At 45.7% G+C, this 21081-nt stretch overlaps 1 protein-coding gene across 2 annotated transcripts in view; it reads right to left on the reverse strand.

Moving 5' to 3' along the window:
• Window positions 1-21081, reverse strand: part of POLD3 (DNA polymerase delta 3, accessory subunit) — a 33644-nt gene extending 12563 nt beyond the window's left edge. For both annotated transcript variants that reach the window (XM_030477166.1, XM_030477164.1), the window contains exons 1-9: window positions 20941-21081; window positions 19339-19394; window positions 17441-17543; window positions 14205-14244; window positions 12387-12519; window positions 8183-8447; window positions 6377-6449; window positions 3452-3614; window positions 2045-2157 (exon numbers count right to left, since the gene is read on the reverse strand). In XM_030477166.1, coding sequence (XP_030333026.1) covers window positions 2045-2157; window positions 3452-3614; window positions 6377-6449; window positions 8183-8447; window positions 12387-12519; window positions 14205-14244; window positions 17441-17543; window positions 19339-19394; window positions 20941-21000 — 1006 coding nt within the window. In that variant the 5' untranslated portion in view covers window positions 21001-21081. The remainder of the gene's footprint in view (window positions 1-2044; window positions 2158-3451; window positions 3615-6376; window positions 6450-8182; window positions 8448-12386; window positions 12520-14204; window positions 14245-17440; window positions 17544-19338; window positions 19395-20940) is intronic.

Raw genomic sequence — 21081 nt, forward strand, 5'->3', positions numbered from 1 at the left:
CCCCAAAGTGGATATGCAGCAAGCAGGAGTTTGCAGTACTCTCTATAGGTTGGACCAGATGGTCCTTGAGGTCCCTTCCAACCTGGGGTTCTATGAGTCTATAGAAAGTGCTCCTCAATTTATGACAGTCTTACAGCACTGCTTACTGTCAGGAGATGAAAAGAGCTTTAACAGAAGGAGAGAAGGAAAGCAGACTGTGTGGTGACTTGCTGCATGCTCACAGCACTGCCATGAACACAGGAGGCCGAGGGTCCCCAACTCACAGCAGCAAAGGGAAGACTGAACCATTAAGCTTTAATGCTTCAAGATTAGAATCAGATATCATTATATTAGATTAGGTAGATCGAGATGAGCTTTTAGGCAGAAGTTCTTCCCTGTGAGGGTGCTGAGGCGCTGGCACAGACTTTTCCCAGAGAAGCTGTGGCTGCCCCATCCCTGGCAGTGTTCAAGGCCAGGTTGGACACAGGGGCTTGGAGCAACCTGCTCTAGTGGAAGGTGTCCCTGCCCGTGGCAGGGGGTTGGAACTGGAGGAGCTTTAAGGTCCCTTCAACCCAAACCACTCTGGGATTCCATGATTCAAAGAGCCCTCCTGCACGCCTGCAACACGGGGCTCATTTCTGCCCACTCCTGCTAGCGAGGAGCCGACGAGCTGAGAGATTCCAGCCCAGCAAGAAGCAGCGCTTTGAGTGGCCAAAGGGGCTGATTTCAATCTTCCCTCTTCAGAGCTAAACACCACAGCTTGTCAAGAGGCTGAGTGATGAGTAAATGGAAAGACTGGATAATAACTTACAAACATTTAAAGAAATAAATACCAAAGAGTGTGGGCATATATATTTTTTTCATGGCCAAACAAGGAGCTGCACACAGGAATGTGATGAAATTAAGGCTGATCATGAAGAACAGCTTCTCGAGAGATTCATCATCCTGTGGGACAGCCTGAGCAGTGATGGATGCCTGATGACAGAGATCACTTGAAATTATGCTGGGCAGCAGAGAACCCATGAAAATAGGCCTAAGGTGGCATGGAGACTGCTAACACATCCAACAGTATTCACCTCTCTGATTTGTATTGCAGATTCTCTTCATTCCATGGTTGCTTCTCATCTGCTAGCCACACTGAATAAGCAAACAACTCCAGCTGGAGTCACCTCCTCACTAACACAACCTATTTCATGTTGCACCTATTTTTGACAGGAAGCTGTACACCAAACTGGTGGTTTCAATTATTTGCCTGTAATGATCCCCAAATTCTTTTCCTGATCAGTTTGCTGGATGACTGCTCCATTTCACACATACTCCCCAGCTCGATCCCGACTTCTTTTCCAGTTATCTGTATTGAACGGCATTTGTCACCTCAATTATCCAAATTCTTTGGAATCCAGCCCTGCTGTTCCTCATTATAAACCCAAATCTTGCGACGTTCTGGGCACCCTCCTCCTCTCAAAGCCAAGAGCCACCGAGGAGACGTGAAGTCGCATCGGATATGGCTCAACTGCTTTGCCTCCAGTTTCTCTATTATCTGTCTTTTTTGGATGTCTCACTTCCAATGCTCTCTTCCAAACCATTTCTATAAACAGCCAGAATAAAGATACTAAAAATGACCCTGGGAAGGGGGAAGGTCACTTTGTGAGTGCTTACTCACCAGATAAACTGGTTATGACCAGTCCCACAGCTCTGGAAGGCGCGCTCTCTTTCACAAGAGATTTGAGAATCTCCTTCCCACACGTCAGCGTGACTGGCAGCACACTTGGTGAGGAGACAGCCAGATCTGAGCTAAGCTAAAACAAAGACTGAATGACTGCAGCATCTCAACTCTATGCCCAAGTGCTTGCAGCACAAGATAAACAGAGAGCTCAAGCCGCAGCCATTTGCATGGTCTTTAGTCCTTGAAACTACAATCCTCTAAGTCCTAAAGACTTAGAGTTTAAATCATTCAGTCCTCTAAACCACAAGTCCTCAATCAATGACCAACAGCCTCAGATAGAAATATTGTTAAAATCAGCCCCCTGACCTCCATGCCTGATTGTTTCTGTATCTTTTTTACCTTCCTCATCACTGCTGTCGGACTGAAGCTGTTTGATTCGCTTCCTTTTCTTCTTTACATTTTCAGGTTCTCTTTCTTCCTCATTATCCGACTTGTCCACCCTCTTCATTTTACTGCCATAAGAAGAAAGGGAAAAGAGGAATGAATATGTGTTATCCCTTGTGTGTGCATGAAAGCATCATGTGTGTTTAGATGAGCATGTTCATGACAGAAGTACTGCTAGCAAGGAAATCAGGTATCTCTCTACCTCTTGAAGCCATCACATACACTGAAGAATACTCACCTATACCATCAGGCAGAGGTGCAGAGGCATTTTGAAGCCTCTCACCCATACCCATATCCAGTTCTCCAAAACAAGGAGGATTTCTTTAGCCCCATGTTTTGCCCAGTACCTCACCTAGCTTGGCCACAGCACCCTGGCAAAAGCGCATTTCTGATCTCGTCTCTTCTAGCTCAGGCTCCCAAACACTAATGTCCCCAACAGCATCTCTCAGAAGCTCTTTTGACAGCCTGCTTGCCACTGACTGACTATGAGGTAGTGTCTCAGAATCCTGGAGCCATTTTTAAAGACTACTGGAAAAATAAAAGAGCTTCTTTCTTTTGAATGTTGGCAAGACGTGTCAGACTAACAAGCCTGGAGGCTAAAGGCCCACGTAGCCTCCTAGAGCTGGGACAGCCCAAGTGGCCTTCCCAACATCCCACTGCCAACACGCAGCTTCCAGGCCCTTGGCTTCTTGACTAAGACTAGCAATAAGAAGACCAGTGAGCACTAGCTGTGATGGTGGGCTGGGTGGTGGTGTGCTTACCTATTTAGTTAGAAACAGATTGAGACCACCAATTAATTACTCATAGGCCACCAGAGAGCCATCAGCTTGTACTGATTTTTGGTCTCTGTCAGTTTGGGTTGGATGAAACACAAAGGGCTCAACTTCAAATTGACTTGGAGCCTCAGCCCAAAGTAAACCAGCGACATTGAAAGCAGCACTACACGAGCTATGGAAATCAACAAGCAGAACTTTGTGTGCTGGAAGCTGTGTACATATAAGTTTGGGAATATACCACCTTCCCTGCAGTACAGGTGCTCCTGCCAGCCTCCCCAGATTGCCTGCAGGGTCTATGTTAACTCTCCTCACAGCGTGAGGTTGTCTCATGGAAAGCCACCACTGAATACTACCTGGACCATGTCCCTTCCATATCCAATGGCACAAATGGCCCCGAGGAACCTACAGCACTAAATGCAAAAGAAATATGAGGAGAGAATTCTAAGGGAGCCCATTTTAGCATGGTTTAATGCAATTTAGAAGCTGGAAACAGGAGGTGAACCAGCACTGTATGACCAGCCAGCTCCATGCTGGCCATCAACAAGTGGGTTAACAGATTACAGGGATCCTGAACAGTGTCACCCACCTTTTTTTGTCCTTCTGTTGAATTCTAGCAGGTTCTGTTTTCTTCCCAGGTTTCTCTACAACAGTATTAAGGGATAACTCTGGTTCTGCTACAGGAACTGAAGGCTTGACTACTTCTTTCTCCTCCTTTGGCTGCTCAGGCACAGAGTTGACTTTGAGTTTATCTGTGGACAAACCATTACAAAGAGAACAACCACTGGGCATTCAAGTTTGACTGACAACATACAAAGGATTGGCTAAACAAAATCATTTACCAGTTTGGTTCTGCTGTTCCTGACAGCACAACGTAAGCAAGCCAAGTGTGCCACAGCAGTTAAACTCTCTACAAGAGGTCTAAGAGGCAGAAGCCCTGATAGTCACCAGGACCTGAGGCACTCCACAAAGGTTGGGAGCCCCTCTCCTAGACATTCCCTTTGGCATAACACCACATCCAGGGTTTAGAAAGGAGCAACTGATCCATAATCAGGTGCTTCTTTCTAAATTAGAGTTTCAGTCAAGCACAAAAGTGCCTGGAAACAGGAGAATCAGGACTGATGAAGAGCAAAGAGACATGTGCGCAGTCTCCATCCTGCATAACATTAGAGCCCATGATTAGTATTGTCAGTAAGTGCAATGGCTTCTTGTTCTACACAGAACGTGATTAAGAAACATCCTCTTCTGCCTACAAGGACAATTCTGCTTCAAAAGGCTTAATCTGGTACCAGAGAAGAGATAGCAGGGAGTAGACAGCAAAATACTGTATTTATCAACCTGATGGGTGGTGCTGCAGCACACCAGCACCTGATGGCAGTCTGTGAGCTTCACTCAGCAGCTCTACCCCACCAGAAATGAAGAACAGGCACGTTAGAAACCTGTATCACCACAAGCACAAGGTGCCCAGGCAAAGAAAAAGTACTCAACAATGAGATCAAGCACATTCGTAGTAGGAACAGAGGCTGCTGAGAGGGCTGAGACTTCATGCCAACACCTTTGTGATAGTGCTTGGAAAACAGGCTGGCTGCTTCATTGAGCAAGGGAAAATATCTCACGGAGCAGAGCTTGACTGACAGCTCTCTTATTTATGATCAACAGCAGAAAGCTGAAGGACCCAGTTATTGTTATCTCAGGACTTTCTGGCAAGGGGGAAATCTCTGATGCCAGGAGAGACATAAAACACGCAGGGAATAAATCTTACTCCTGGAATCACCCTCTCTCTTCTAAACACGTCAGAATTTCCAATTCTACTCTGCTCCTTCCCTGCAGCCACCTCAAGTGTCCTTGAAGTGTTCCCTGACAGGACACCATGAAGTGAACCCCACTGGAAATCATGGGAATGCATCCACAAAGCTTTCTCCATCACCACTGGGTCCTCTTCACCACGCAGTTTGCTGGGTTTCCAGCATCTGAACTTTGGTCTAGGGCTCTTCTTACACCTGAAGAATTTACTTGAGTTCATTGTAGTAACTGTGTCCTCAGCTCCCTCAGCCTCACAAAAACAGGAACTCAACGATGCCCAACAGTACTGTGCCTTGTGTGTTCAGTGCTGGAACTGTACCCTGCAACCTCTGACAGATGGCTCTTAGAAAGTGAACTTGGTTGTTTACTCCCTCCCAGTAACTCTTTGAATCCTTTCGTACTTGTTATAAGGGCATCTTTCTTCAAAGTCCTACAATCCTTTTCCAACGTCTATTTAAGAGCGTATTTGCTTTAGACTTGGATCATTTAAGTCAGAAAGTAGCTCCAGAGGCCACCTAGTCTGAAGCCCTGCTCAAAGGGAAGGCCACTCTTCAGTTTTACCCTCAGTTTTGAGTTAAGAAGTTAACCCTCCATCTAACTCTAGGCTCCTCAGTGGTCTGTGATGAAAAGCAAGCGTCATTAACACGCCCTGCATAACAGGTCTTGGCAAACACTGGGCCAAGAGCTAATCTTCCAGCCAGAAGTACTCACTTTAAATCAGATTTCTTCTGCACACACACACACACAGAAAAAGCCTTCCTGGGTTAGGCTGCACGAATATGTCATTTCCATTGATCTCCATCCAGCAAGCTTTTTGTCTGAAAAATTCCACTTAAGACTCTTAATTTTTGCCTTAAGAGCTGCAGGCAAAAGTATTAACCCCTCTGAGTCCTAAAGAGCAGTACGGAAAACTGTAGGAAAAGAGGGAATAGGAAGAAAAACCAACAAGTTTGGCTGGGCAGGGGTGGGAAGGAAGAGTTGTGCTCCTTTCTGTTTAAGCTTCCTATCATAGCTGTGTAACAACACACCTGCTATCACAGGATCCCAGACTGGTTTGGGTTGAAGGGACCTTAAAGCTCATCCAGTTCCAACCCCCTGCCCCGGGCAGGGACACCTTCCACTAGAGCAGGTTGCTCCAAGCCCCTGTGTCCAACCTGGCCTTGAACACTGCCAGGGATGGGGCAGCCACAGCTTCTCTGGGAAAAGTCTGTGCCAGTAAAGAACTTCTTCCTTAGATCCAACCTAATTTCCTCTGTTTCAGTTTGAACCCATCACCCCTTGTCCTGTCACTCCAGTCCCTGATGAAGGTCCCTCTCCAGCATCCTTGTAGCCCCCTTCAGACACGGGAAGCTGCTCTGAGGTCTCCACGCAGCTTCTCTTCTCCAGGCTCAACAGCCCCAATGTTCTCAGCCTGGCTCCATACGGGAGCTGCTCCAGCCCCTGATCATCCTCGTGGCCTCCTCTGGACTTGCTCCAACAGCTCCATGTCAGTGTGATGGGGACACCAGCACTGCACACAGTGCTGCAAGTGGGGGCTCACCAGAGCAGAGCAGAGGGGCAGGATCACCTCCTTCAACCTGCTGCTCACACACTGGTTATCTTTCAGTTGCTACTCAGCTTTAAGAAGAAAACCCTATTCCCAACATCCCTCAGGATTTTTAGTTTTCAAACTCCAGTTTCTGCAAACAGATGCATGTTCTAAAGCACTTACTCATGGCAGCTTTTCCAAAGAAGTTGTTCATTATGTTGCCCTTTGCTGGTGGTTTGCTGCTCGTTGCAGACACCTAGAAGTAAACAGAGGAGTAACCACAGGAATTATTCACACAGCAAAGCCCTCAAAATGCAAAAAGTCCTGCTTCTGGACAAGCAAAATAAACCTATATAGTTTATTGACTGGTCAGGGTGTTGGATTTCAGTGCCTGTTTAGGAGAATGTGAAGATCCTAGATGAGTAAGTTACTCACGACTTAGCTAGGCCTTCAAATGCAGCTTAGGTCACATTCCCATCTGATGGCTGACAGTGTTACTGAAATAAGTGGTTGGGACTTGGGTCAGATCCCAGACAAGAACTGTTCTTTTTGCAAACTATCAGTGCCTCAATTCACAGTAACTGACAGAGGAAAGAACAAAGATTGGCCAAACCATGGAGACTTTATCCAGCTACTCTGGCACGTACCCTGCTCTGCTGAAATAAATATCACTGCTCAATTCCACTAATAGAGCCACCACCACAGTGAAAAAAAATCACACACACATACACAAAACACCCACCTAAGGAAGCTTGGCCTCCTAATCCCATATAGTTTCATGCAGAAAAAAGGCAACCAGACACTAAAGTTCCCCAAGTATTCAGACACATATTTCACCAGAGCTAAACTCACTATAAAAATCAGTAAAATGAACCAAAATGCACTCAGCTGTTATAAAAAAGGCAGAACATATGCAGGGAATGTTACCATTTAAATACCCATTTACTGGCCATATTGCTTTAAAAACAATTATCCTGATTAAAATGGAATCCTATCCTGGAAAAAAGCAGCAGTGGAGAAGATAAACAGTTTAGTCTTGCACTGGTCAAGCTCTGAAACTTCCCTCACAGCTCAAGTTTAAACACCTTGATGCTTTTAAGACCTGGACTTCTCACATTGCACTCCTTGCTCAAAACAAAGCCTTTTAAGCACAATGGAGAAGAGCAAGATCCTCAACCAGTGTATATCTTGCCCTAACTGATGTCAAGAGAACAATTGTCTCAGTAATGGAGCTGTGCTGGTTTATACTCACTCAAGAAAGAATGTCAAAGTGTCTGAGATATCATTCAGCCTGATCTTAAAGCTCTTCCAGCTCCGACCCCTGCCATGGGCAGGGACACCTTCCACTAGAGCAGGTTGCTCCAAGCCCCTGTGTCCAACCTGGCCTTGAACACTGCCAGGGATGGGGCAGCCACAGCTTCTCTGGGAAAAGTCTGTGCCAGCGCCTCAGCACCCTCACAGGGAAGAGCTTCTGCCTCAGAGCTCATCTCAATCTCCCCTCTGGCAGGTTAAAGCCATTCCCCTTGGCCTGGCCCTACAGGCCCTTGTCCAAAGCCCCTCTCCAGGTTTCCTGGAGCCCCTTTAGGCACTGGAGCTGCTCTAAGGGCTCCCCTTCAGGAGCCTTCTCTTCTCCAGGCTGCCCCAGCCCAGCTCTCTCAGCCTGGCTCCAGAGCAGAGCTGCTCCAGCTCTCGCAGCAGCTCCACGTCCTCCTCTGGATGAGAAGTTATGGAAAATCTACTTTTGTGGATAGATCAAAAGCACAGCACATGGTTCTGCCCGAGATGACTTACAGAAGGCACGTCTCTCTTATACAGTTACAAAACAGTGACTGAGCATTCCCAGGGGACAGCAAGCTTAGCACTGGAAGCAGTGGACAAGGCTGTGCTATGGTGGTTAAGGTTATTTAGATCGAGTAAGAGCAAAGTTCAAAGCATGGTTCATTAAAGCTATTAACCCAGAGGGCTGCCAACAGGTCTGAGGTAACTTACACTTGGGGCCTCCTTAGACTCCACTTTAGCTTCTTTACTTGTGTCCTGGGATTTGGAAGCTGCTTTTGCTGCAAACATTCCCATGATCCCTTTGGGCTGCTGTGGGGTTGGTTTAGAACTCGATGGTCCATGGCCATTGACTGCAGGGACACCGGCAGAATTCCTGTCACCTTTGGTCTGGGAAGCATCCTGCGCAGACGTCTGCACTGGAGGAACTTCAACCACTGGCCTGGGGACTGCAGCAGCACATCGAATGGCACTAAACCTGTGGGATGGAGGGACAAGTTGAATTAGCTCCTTACTTTTCCCCTTGGTTCCCTGCCCAGTAGCATCTTCTCTGGTCCTGGGTTCTCCTGTTATAGTTAAAGGAGTAAGGTAGTTTGTGCATGGGACAAGAAAGAAAGGCTGGCATAGAATGAGAGGATGGAGACCTCTACTGAGATCAGCTGAAGCTGTCAGCAAGAGCCAGAGCATTAGATCTCAGAGCAGCTTCCAGTGTCTGAAGGGGCTACAAGGATGCTGGAGAGGGACCTTCATCAGGGACTGGAGCGATAGGACAAGGGGTGATGGGTTCAAACTGAAACAGGGGAAGTTCAGGTTGGATCTAAGGCAGAAGCTCTTCCCTGTGAGGGTGCTGAGGCGCTGGCACAGGGTGCCCAGAGAAGCTGTGGCTGCCCCATCCCTGGCAGTGTTCAAGGCCAGATTGGACACAGGGGCTTGGAGCAACCTGCTCTAGTGGAAGGTGTCCCTGCCCGTGGCAGAGAACTGGATGAGCTTTAAGCTCCTTTCCAACCCAAACCATTCCACGATTCTATGATTCAAATGCTAAACAAGCTGTTCAGGATGGAGCAGACTACATTTTGTTCCTGAAGGGGTTCTGCTCTCTAAAGTTCATATCACAAGCTGTATGTCTGGCTGATGACCCAAAACATTTACAACTTCCAGATGCTTTGACAGAGTCCACTACTGAGGCAACAAGCAGCCACGATCACATCAGCCAGGTAAATAAATCACAACTAAAAGTAGAACTACTTGAATAGTAGTAGATCTAGTAGAAATAGATGATCTATGTGACATTCAGAGTTAAGATACATAAAGTCATCACCATGTAATCACTGGTAGACAGAGAAACATCTCAGTTTGTACCAGTCTGAAGTGTGATTTTTTGGGGCTACAAAGCTATAAGAACTAAACAACGTGCTCACAGTTACAACTCACTGACAGTCAGGAATAGCAGGACCCAAAAATAACTGACCTCGACTCCCCACTGTGCAAATCCCAGGCAAAACTTTGCAGATTTCCTACAGAATGCCACAAAAAGGGCACAGATTGAGGCCTCCCAACCCCCTGAATTACACAGTGTGGTTTTATCTGCATAAGAACTAAACGAGGTTTCTGCCAATTAATTTCTGTGCCTCAGCATTAGCAGCTCACATGGACAATCCACTTCTCCTCAGAGCAGGAACTGTGCTCTGTGTGTTAACAAAACAACACCATCTCCACAGCATTTCTAGGCTGCAGCAGCAATCTTTTGACATTCAAACCTTTAAAGGAAGGAAAGAAGACATTGAAGAAAGATATTCCTACCCTCCTTTCTCCTTTCAGTGTTTTCAACATGGTCAATGTTGAAGGAGCTTCACTTCTACTCTAAACACCCCCAATAAGCAACACCACCGCCCTCTACATTACAGATAGACTCACAGACTGGTTTGGGTTGGAAGGGACCTCAAAGCTCCTCCAGTCCCAACGCCCTGCCACGGGCAGGGACACCTTCCACTAGAGCAGGTTGCTCCAAGCCCCTGTGTCCAACCTGGCCTTGAACACTGCCAGGGATGGGGCAGCCACAGCTTCTCTGGGAAAAGTCTGTGCCAGCGCCTCAGCACCCTCACAGGGAACAGCTTCTGCCTCAGAGCTCATCTCAATCTCCCCTCTGGCAGGTTAAAGCCATTCCCCTTGGCCTGTCCCTACAGGCCCTTGGCCAAAGCCCCCCTCCAGCTTTGTTCTTTTTGTTTAGGTATTGGAACACTGTTACAAGGTCTCTCCTGAGCCTTCCCACCTCAGGAAAGATATGTTTCATATATAAAGAATAACATTGTATCATCAAAAGTTATACTGACTGTGGTAAAATAACACCTTTTACCCTCACACATTCCCAGTTAGCTTGCCTTAGTGCTGCTGTGTGACTATAGCTTGTGGGCTTGATCCAAAATACACTGAATAATCACTGAAAAACCAAGCAACGCTTGGACTATGCTCTGCAAGCAAAGAGCTGCTTCTGCTTGGAAAGCTGACATTAGCAACACGGATTAAATCCAGTTATTTATATTAGCACATCTAAATACCTCCATCATCTCCCCAGCATCACAGGTCCCATATAAACACAGAAGAGGATACAGATCCTGCCCCAGAGTTTGAGAGATCTATGGACTGACAGGGGAGTCTAAGAAGCCAACAGGTTGTTTGCTATGAACATAAAGCTCTGATTTTTGCAGGGACTGCAGGATCTTGCCCCAAAAGACAATTCATGTAGTTGACAGGGGAGAGGGAACATGTTCAGTTTGAATTTAGTTCAGCCAGGCCACAAATGAACTTCTCTTAGTTTGCTTGGGAAATTCTGCTCCAAAACCAGGCAGGGATTTACACATCAGAAAACTACTGCAGAACCTGAATTGTCTGAACCTCCTGAATGCACAAATCCCAAAGGGAGACTCCTCTAACACACAATGGGGGGTGCCTGAGAGTAAATAGACTGGAACAAGGCAACTGCAGCCAAACCTACAGCCCACATTGTCACCGAGACACTGTTTTCTAGCCCTGACATTCACATTTGAAACACAGGGTGGTATTTTCTCAGCCACACTCTTGTCCACACTTTGTTTCTACTTTCAAATTCTATACTCTTTCTATGACACAACATTCAGGCATCCCCCTTTGTAAACCAGATTGGTCATGGCACTGTACGTCCTGATTACATCAACCTGAAGCTGTTGTGGTGGGAACAACATATAAAACGAAAAGCCACAGCTGCCAGGCAGCTTCTGGAGGGGAGACAATGACCCCTGGAGACTGAAGCACCTCTGAATTCTAGGACTATTGTTATAGAATCAGAACGGTTTAGGTTGGAGAAGGCCTTAAAGCTCATCCAGCTCCAACCCCCTGTCATGGGCAGGGACACCTTCCACTAGAGCAGGTTGCTCCAAGCCCCTGTGTCCAACCTGGCCTTGAACACTGCCAGGGATGGGGCGTTTCTCTAGTTCAACCATGAAGGACACTTGTGCTGCTTGGTCTCTTTTGGACACTTCCCCTATGCCTCAGGCTCTTATATATGGAGAAGAGGTTCCTGTAAGACATCTTCAGAGAAGTGGATGAGTCGAGTCTCATAAACCAGAAGGCAAACTCATGTTAGCGCTTCGCTGAGCACATCACTCATGTTTTGCTCAGTCTATTTCTATTTACTGTGTGACTGAACACTGGATAAAAACGGTCATGATCAAGCCTGACCTGGAAATGAGAATGAAGTTTCCAGCCATCAGAGAAGAAAGGTGCTGACACAGTCTGTCTGTTGGAGTAACAGAGCAAGTGAACCAAGTGCAAGATAGAAATAGCTCAGTTTATGAATCAATCATACCATGGGCTGTCTGGGGACTGCTCTGGCACAACTTAGAAGCTCTCTTCTAGCTTTCTAAAAATCCAGGCATATCTGGGAACCATTGACTTCTGCTGAAGTGCTCTACGCAGCAACATCTCCTCAGCCTCAAATCATAGAATCATAGAACCAGCTGGGTTGGAAAAGACCTTTAAGATCATCAATTCCAACCACTGAATCTCCAACACTTCTCCTGTCAACTCCATCTTTTAAACAACCACCCTTTTGGTGTAGGAGATCCCTTATAGGTAATGGATCAGACCTGCAACACAAACACCAGCTGGACTCTCCTGACTTCCTTCCCTAGTTGAGCTGATCCCTCCAATTCCCTGCCCTTGTTTTTACATTTATAAGATTCGCCCCTTTCCCCTCCTCGAAATCATTTGCTTCACCTTGTGCTAGCCCTTTATCCTTCTTTCCTCTCATGGTTTCTTTTCTGTCTCCCACCATGACCCCTGTATGCCAGCTACATGTGCCACCAAGAGTCTATAGGGTTCCTGGCAGGCTCTGCTGGCCTTCTACCAGCTGCTGAAGAAGAAAAACCAAGAAGCAACTCACTTGCTGCAGTTGTGCAGGTTTGTTTTGACAATATCATAGTCTGTGTTGTAGAGGGGTCCACTGTCCTTGAGCAAAGCTTTCTGAATGCTGTAGACGTGCACGCTTGCAATTGTGGATAGTTTAGACTTCATTGCTGAGGGAAACAAGGAGAAAAGTCCTCCGTTAGCACAGAATTAAGTGGCAACTTTAACTATTAAGCTGTACAAAGGATGGAGAAAGACTGACAGATCACTTGACAGCGAGGACCTGAATATAAAAACATGTAATTGTACCTTTGTTCAGCGCTCACTAAGTGAGAATTCAGAGCAACAGACCCCACATGTCAAACATGTTTCTCACTATACACTCTTAGTTCTTACACTATACTCCTGGTTCTTATACAGCTGAATTAAGAGCAATCCCTCTGTGATTACCTTCAAAATATCCAGTGTTTGGGATCCAGAATATAGAATCACAGACTGGTCTTGGTTAGAAGGAACCTGAAAGCTCACCTAGTTCCAACCCCCCGCCATGGGGGCGTATCTATATGACTTCCTAAAGCTAAGGAAGAAAAGAGATGGCCATAACTCCACCCTGCTGGAACTGCTCTCTGCCATTAAGGTAGCATCCACCTTATCAACTGGCATCAGCGTTGTCTCTAGTAATCTGCTGGGATCCATGTTTTGTCTCTTCCAGGCTATTTAGACTGCAATTCCCTTGAGAAAAGGGTTGGTTTTTAGGAATTCTTTGTTCATTGCTTATATTGTTCTTTCCACACAGTCCTGGTCTGAGACAGAGCTTCTAGGCACTGTAAAAATACACACAGCAATCATTCCATGGGGCCAGTCCTAGACTATACAGCCCTACTCCCATCAAAAAAATCTCAGCCTCTTCCAAATGTAAGTCATACCTTTGGCCTGTCTTCTAATACAAAAACCATGCCCAACCCTTTCCTCCAGAGCAAAACAGAGTATTACGTAGCACACATAATTCAAGAAACATGACAGATAGTAGTTGTGCTGCTCAACAATCTACTCCACTGAGGAGGAAGGCTTTAGCAAGAAATCCACTTCAGATTTCAAAAAGGAAAATAAATGAGAGTCTTTCAAACCAAGTGAGGTCACGAGCATGGCTATTTAAAGTCACCAATGCCACACTATGTTCTAAAGTGCCAGAGATGTTATTTGACAGTAAGGAAGAACCTGCAGTTGTATTTCAATTGATGAGACCAGGTCTTATCAGCTGGGCCAGATCTGGAAGGATGGTAACACAACTAACAGTGTGTGGAGAGCAGTTGCAGGAAGCAGTGTTATAGTGGTGGGGTTTTTAAACCTTTGATTGTGACGGCAAATACCCCAGACAAGAGTCAGAACGTTCTCATGGGATATTTGAACTAAAACCCAGAGGATTCAGGGCAAATTAAGACTGCAATTGTATGTAACCAACAACTAGAATTACCTGCTTCAGCATCCTTGGGAGCCTAAAGGTTTAGAATTGCTCTAATACACCCTGAGACACTGCTGGACACTACTAAGATACTGCTGACCTTAAGGAGGAGCTGCCTGTCAATGGCAGGGAGGTGGGAAAGAATCACTGACTGAAATGTGCAACATAAAAAACCCCCCAAAAAGAAAAATCAGACCCAAATCACCAGCCTGAAGTAACAGCCCTTGGCTCAGAGATTGAAAATTCTGAGAAAAAGCTGGTACAAGAAGTACATACCTGAACCCAGCAGCCTGAGCAGGCACTTACGTGCAGATGGCAAGTTCTGAGCTTTCCTCACTTTGCTGTTCTTTCAAAGGAAAAGTCAAAACCACATAATCTTCACAATTTGCTTACCTTCGAGTTGGTCCTCTCTCACTACTGCAACCTTGTGGCACTGTAAAAAACAGACAAATGGCAAACTTAACATACAATAAGTATTTTTACATTTAAAGACTGATATTTTTGGTTATCTGACCTTGTAACAGTCTTACAAGGGGCTACAAGAAGCCTGCAGAGGGGCTTTGGACAAGGGCCTGGAGGGACAGGCCAAGGGGAATGGCTTTAACCTGCCAGAGGGGAGATTGAGATGAGCTCTGAGGCAGAAGCTCTTCCCTGTGAGGGTGCTGAGGCGCTGGCACAGACTTTTCCCAGAGAAGCTGTGGCTGCCCCATCCCTGGCAGTGTTCAAGGCCAGGTTGGACACAGGGGCTTGGAGCAACCTGCTCTAGTGGAAGGTGTCCCTGCCCGTGGCAGGGGGTTGGGACTGGAGGAGCTTTAAGGTCCCTTCCAACCCAGACCATTCCATGATTCTCTGATCTACTGAATAACAAAGTCTATCAATTATAGGTGCAGCTTTATAGCAGCAGCAAACACTGCCAATGCCTTTAAACAGCCATCAGCCACTAGTTCTTAGAGCTCTGCCTTCCTACTTCTCTAACAGACTGTTCCAGAGATCACTACAACCCTGAAGAAACCCTCTGTCCTCCATTCCTGACACTGGGAGATGAGGCACAGATAAAACAAGAACTAAACAACTGTGCAGCACAGTGGAGAACAGCAAACTAACACAGCTGATGCCTCAATGGTAGAGAAATCTACCACAGCAGTCCACATCACCCATGTGTATTTAGATTGCCACTAAACTCTAACATAGCAACCTGTAGCCAAGACACAGCACCAGAGAAGCAAAACACTGAGAAATTAGGCATTGAATTAAAAGCCAGAAATTAATGTTTCCGGAAATATGCTCTGTGGCCAGTCTTCAAGGAGTGTACCTGCTCTATGGCATTTAACAGGCTGCAATTCAAACAGAGAGTATCCAAAGAGACAGACCAGGCAAAATCCAACTATTAATTTTGTGTTTAACTGATACCACAGATTAGCCAGCAAAAGAGGGGAGAAAACAAAGGCAACTTGAACCATTAAATACCGATTGAGAGTCTCAGTCCTTCACTGAGGCTGATAAAAAGCAGCAAGTGTGCAGTGCTTAAGGCACGATGAGAATGATTTGTGACTGATTTCTATCCCTATCTCGTTTTGGATGAGTCTTGCAATGGAATCCACAGCCTTGTGGCTACACCTACTGCCAGCAGACAGTAGTGCAGGGTTACCACAAGCACAGGGCTGCGTGTGAAGCACTCGCATCCCTTTTCTACCCAAAACTGACTTGTGCCAGGTATTACCCACCAGCTGCTCCAATAGCTACACATCCTTTGGAAGCATCACCCAGATCTGACCCTCTTCTCCCACCTGCTCCTGTTATCCCTCCAACACCCAGTCTGAGGATCTTTAAACTCTTCCAGTGTGGCATTCCTAACCCTGGGATTGCTTCATCCCTGCTCCTGATGACTTCCTGCACCTGCAGGGTACCTCCCTAAGCAGACACTGCCATTGCAGTGTTCCACACCAAGACATTTAAAAGCAAACCAAGAAAAGAAGTGACTTTTCTATGTTTACCTGGGTAGATCTTGACTTCAAAATACCCAATACATAATTATTTGATCCTATGTCAGAATTCATTTTTTGCTTTAAATATATTATGGCAAATTTGAGAAGAATAGAATGTGTTGACAAAGCTCTGGCCAGTTCTAATGAGCCAAGAGATGCCACTTTGCTATTTCCAGAAGAGATCAGGGGAAAACCTGTTAAACCCAGGCTATAAATGTGCCACTATCTTTAAATGTGACACAGCTTTAAATAAAAGCAATATATTTATAGTATATCCATATATATTTATAGCATATTTATATTTATTTATAGTATATTTAAATATACACTATATGTAGTATATTTATATATATAGTATATTTATTTAAATGTATTTATGGTATGTTTATTTAAACATGTTTCAGTATATTTATATAACATTTATAGTATGATTATTTATAGTTTGCTTATTTAAATATCTATAGATTTATATTTATGAAAATAAAATGTATATTAAATATCTATATCTTTGTTTACATAAATATATAGGTATTTATCTATATATTTATTTACATAAGCATATAGATATTTAAACATATATTATAAATAAGCAAACTATAAGTAATCATACTATAAATATTTATATATACAGAAATGTATGTAAAGGTATGTATTTTATGTAAATAAATATATAGATCTTTAAATAAATAATTACCTTCCATTTCAGGCAGATTTGGAGATTTAAAGAGAACATTCCATGCATGTGAAGCAGTTTATTATTAAGGAAAACAAAGAACAAAAGGTTTATTAGGGCTTTTCCCCAATCCACAGAGAAAAGCCAGGACACCCGGAGGTGAACTGGTTCCAAATGAAGACTGTGGATTGGATTGTATGAGATTTTGGGGTATCTAAAGGTACAAATAGACACCTGGTAGAATGTCAAAGGTATTTAGTGTTTGGGTATTAAGTTCTTCTGTGAGCAAACAGGAGCTCCATTTGCTCATCTCTTACAAACACCTCTGGGGTACCCAGCTGAAATTTTCGGTGGCATTCCTGAAATGCCACCTTAGGTGGCAAGCAGTGAGGACAAAACACCCATAGAAATTGAGTAGTGCTTAATGTTTAATAAGTTAAAGCATTTTAAATGCAAAATACTGTTAATAAATCCGTGTTTCTCTTGTATAGCAGGGTAAAAATGCTGCTTTACTTAACAACTTCAACTGTTTTATTATTCTACTCATTACTATTCCATTCTAACTGAATTCCAAGCTCTCTCCAAACACTGCTCAGCACTTCCACTCCACAGCAGACCCTGGGGAATGGATTAGCTCATCTCCCAGGGCCCCCTCCAGACCACTTTTATAACCTTTGCTGTTCAATAATAGTGATAGGATTGAGAGATGACTGATAGCAGGATTGAAGTTCATTAAATCAAAGCCCTGGTGTGTTATTCAGCACGGTATTATCAAGCCATGACCAACCGATCTTTCCTCCCCATCATTTGTATGCTGGGACAGGGATAGCACCACGTTTTGTACATGCATAAAGACCTTTTTCCACTGGAAAAAGAGAGCAAGTTCAGCTTTTGACCCAAAAATCATAAAACAAGAAGGAATCCACAAGAACAAATAGCTCCCAGACACCTTTGAGCAATCAAGCACTCACCACGTGTCCGTTCTGGATGAGGTTTCCAGCTACCAAGTAGGTGACATGAAGCTGAGCTCCTGAATTCTCCTTTCGTTTCCTCTCCACATAATCATAGAGCATCCTGCACAAAAGAAACCAGTGTTAATCACCTAGAAAGGAAAGAGCCCATCACCACCCCTTCTAGAAAGCTTATGTAAAGGAAGAGTAAAGCCAGCCTGACACGGAAACTTTTCACATAAGCACAGTTTTTTCAACCAGGATTAAATTAATCTTAGTAAGACACCTTCTTCCTCCTCTGCCACTTTGGAGAATCTCACTCCAACAACTACATAAACCAAAGGTGAAATGAATACAGGCTCTCAAAGCTTGACTAGTTGGTTGCAGATGGTCTCACATCCTCTGGGCAGCTTGTTCCAAAGTGTCCCCTCAGGAAAGACTGTTTTCCTCATTATATCCCAGTGTTCTGAAACACCTGATGAGGAACTGGTGATTTCTGGCACATAATCACACTACCACATGTATATATACAATCCGAGTTAGATCTCCTGGCACAGTGATCAGAAACAGGAGGGAAGTGCACGATTAATATGATTCTGCGATTACTGATGATGAGATTGAGTGCAGACTCAAGCTTTCAGCTTGATTTATGATCAGTGTCCCACAAAACAGGGCAGAGACATTACTGAACACTCCATGAGGGCAATATTTGGTAAAAATACATAAAGATCATTGCTGCTGCAATTACCACACTCTCACAGCCAGCACTATCACTAAAACAATTCCCTTGTGTTATAAGCCACTTTCCAGCTTCTAGGAGAGAGTTTTAAGCACAAAGATGCCACAGGAGTTCTCCATCCCCAAATTGCTTTCAAGGGTATGAGAAGGTGCCTCTGCTTCACCTGGGCCATCTTCTTCACAGCAAAAAGTTCTCTGGCTCCTTCTAGTTTACTCTATGACCAGAATTGCTCCCAGCAGAGCTTTCCAGACAGGTCTACACCATCACCAAAGCACACTCAGGTTTACACACCATCTAAATTGTTCACACACAGGCAGAGGAAAGAGACCACACAATCTCTTCATTACATTAGAGTTGATGTTCTAGTAGTTTGGGCAGGTCAGGTGAAGCTGGGCTCAGAACACTGCAGCTGAGCACACAGCAAAAACCTCTTTAGGTCCAAGCTACAGCCAGAAACAAGGAGAGAAAATATTGTATTATAGGACTTGACACTTTTATGGAGCCTTCAAATTTTATGCTTGATTTTACCTTGCTGTGTAGCAATAGGCCTGGAATCCTTGAGAGCTCATTCTTTGTTTTAGAGGAGATTTAAAAGGCTGCAGTAGTTTTTATTCTTCAAAAAACACCAAGACAAGGTTACATTTATACTAAATTCAGAGAAGCAAAAACATGCTGACAGCACCCTGGCTTCCCCAGCCCTCAAGCATTTACCTGTGCCCATCAAGCCTGGTAGAAGATCTTTACAATGGGTTGTGCAGCAGGGTGATCAGAGTGAATGAGCATCTGCATACACATGAGCTGCAGTTACAATCAGTGTTGGATATGCAGCAGCAGGTTCCTCAGAGGCATAGCTCTATTTGTAGAGCCAGAGCCAAGCTCTGAAAACACATCCAGAATGGAATAACGCTAAAACATCTATTCTGACCACAGAATTTATGATCTAAAGCAGCATAAGGTGTCCAGCTGAGCGCTGCTCTCTAAAGCACAACTCTCAAAGTCAAGGCAAAACCTGCCCCCAGGAGGAGTAAGAGACATTAAATAACATAACAGACTGTACCTGAGAAGGATTTTTATGTATCTCCAAAGGGATAATTTTAATATGTTAACCACAATTGTGAAAAGAGTCATTAGCAAGGCTTTGCCATGAAACAAAAAGCTTGTGGGATGCACTAATACCTACTGTTTAGCCTGGTTGACATGAACTCCCAGGGTATAGCTCAGCCATTTGTATGTTACCTGTAAAAAGAACAAAACAAATCTCACTTTAGTAAGAAAACCCCAACCTCTTGACTTGTTAAACCTCCATTTGCTTGTTAAATGGGTAAACTAAACTGTTCAGACTCTCCCCTCCTCCAAGAAACACGCAGCACAACCTGTTAGAAGTGAGAGCACCTGGACATGCACCCAGCCAAGCTTTAATAAGTAGATTAAATTCCTGAGCCCTGAGCAAACTACCTACCCTGAAAGGTGTGGTTTTGAGAACACCTTCTTGAAATGCCATTGCATAAGCAGCAGGCATTCAAAACACCCAAACTGCTTAGCTTCACAACGGAGAAGAAAAGTTAAACAGCACAATTTTGAACTGTGAGAAGCTCTTATTGCACTCCCAAACAACTATTGAGGATTTATTGGATTTCTGCTGCCCTCCCATCACGGGGCTCTCTCAATGCATTGCAAGTCTGACAGCACAGTGTGACAATCTCAGGAGACTACAGCTCTAATCCCAGCCCTGCCACTGAAGTACAATCCCAGACTGGTTTGGGTTGAAGGGACCTTAAAGCTCCTCCAGTTCCAACCCCCTGCCACGGGCAGGGACACCTTCCACTAGAGCAGGTTGCTCCAAGCCCCTGTGTCCAACCTGGCCTTGAACACTGCCAGGGATGGGGCAGCCACAGCTTCTCTGGGAAAAGTCTGTGCCAGCGCCTCAGCACCCTCACAGGGAAGAGCTTCTGCCTCAGAGCTCATCTCAATCTCCCCTCTGGCAGGTTAAAGCCATTCCCCTTGGCCTGTCCCTACAGGCTCTTGTAAAAAGTAACAATACTTGCTGTATTTAGACAAGGCATGTCTTTTATACCTGCTTCTCCTCCTGCTCTGCCTTTTTAAACTAACCCTAAAGCTATGCAGGCTGCCCCATCCCTGGCAGTGTTCAAGGCCAGGTTGGACACAGGGGCTTGGAGCAACCTGCTCTAGTGGAAGATGTCCCTGCCCGTGGCAGGGGGCTGGAACTGGAGGAGGTTTAAGCTCCATTCAACTCAAACCACTCTCTGATTCTATGAGACTACGAGATTCTATTCTAGGAGACATTAAATTAAAGTCAGAGGGGGTGAATATCCTGACAAGAAAACCACCTCCCACCGAGCCTGACAGAAAGCCCGCGTTAACTCTACACCGCAACCTGTGGAAAACCAAACTGCAGCCAGGCACCACACACACACCGAGGAGGAGTAACCCTTGAGCAAACAGCCCTGAGGAGCAAAGCAGCTCCAGCCCCAGCAGCCTCCTTCCTCCAGCGGCCCTGGGCACCCATGTGTGCCCCGCAGAGGGGTGCCATGGCGGGGGGCACTGCCCTCACCTCACCCCAGCTGCCCCTCCGGGCTTGGGAGGCACCGGGCCGGTGGGGGGGGGCTCGCACCGGTGTCACCGCAGGGGCTGCCCCCCAAAGCAGGCTCAGGGCCCCGCCTGAGGGACCCCCCCAACGACAGCCATGACGGGGGGTGGTCGTTCCCTTCCGAGGGGGTCGCTAACACCGGGCCCCCCCGCGCAGCGCCGCGGCGGGACTCACGATGCGGTTCTGGTCGGTGACGAACTCGTCGATGTTCTCGAGGTACAGCTCGTCCTCCATGGCGGGCGGAAGGCCGCGGGTAGGCCGCGGGCAGGTTCCCGCGCAGCTCAGGGCCGCGGCCGCCACCCCGCTGCCATGGCA

Source organism: Strigops habroptila, chromosome 2 (assembly GCF_004027225.2).
Source record: "Strigops habroptila isolate Jane chromosome 2, bStrHab1.2.pri, whole genome shotgun sequence".
In the NCBI taxonomy this organism is placed as follows: Eukaryota; Metazoa; Chordata; class Aves; order Psittaciformes; family Psittacidae; genus Strigops; species Strigops habroptila.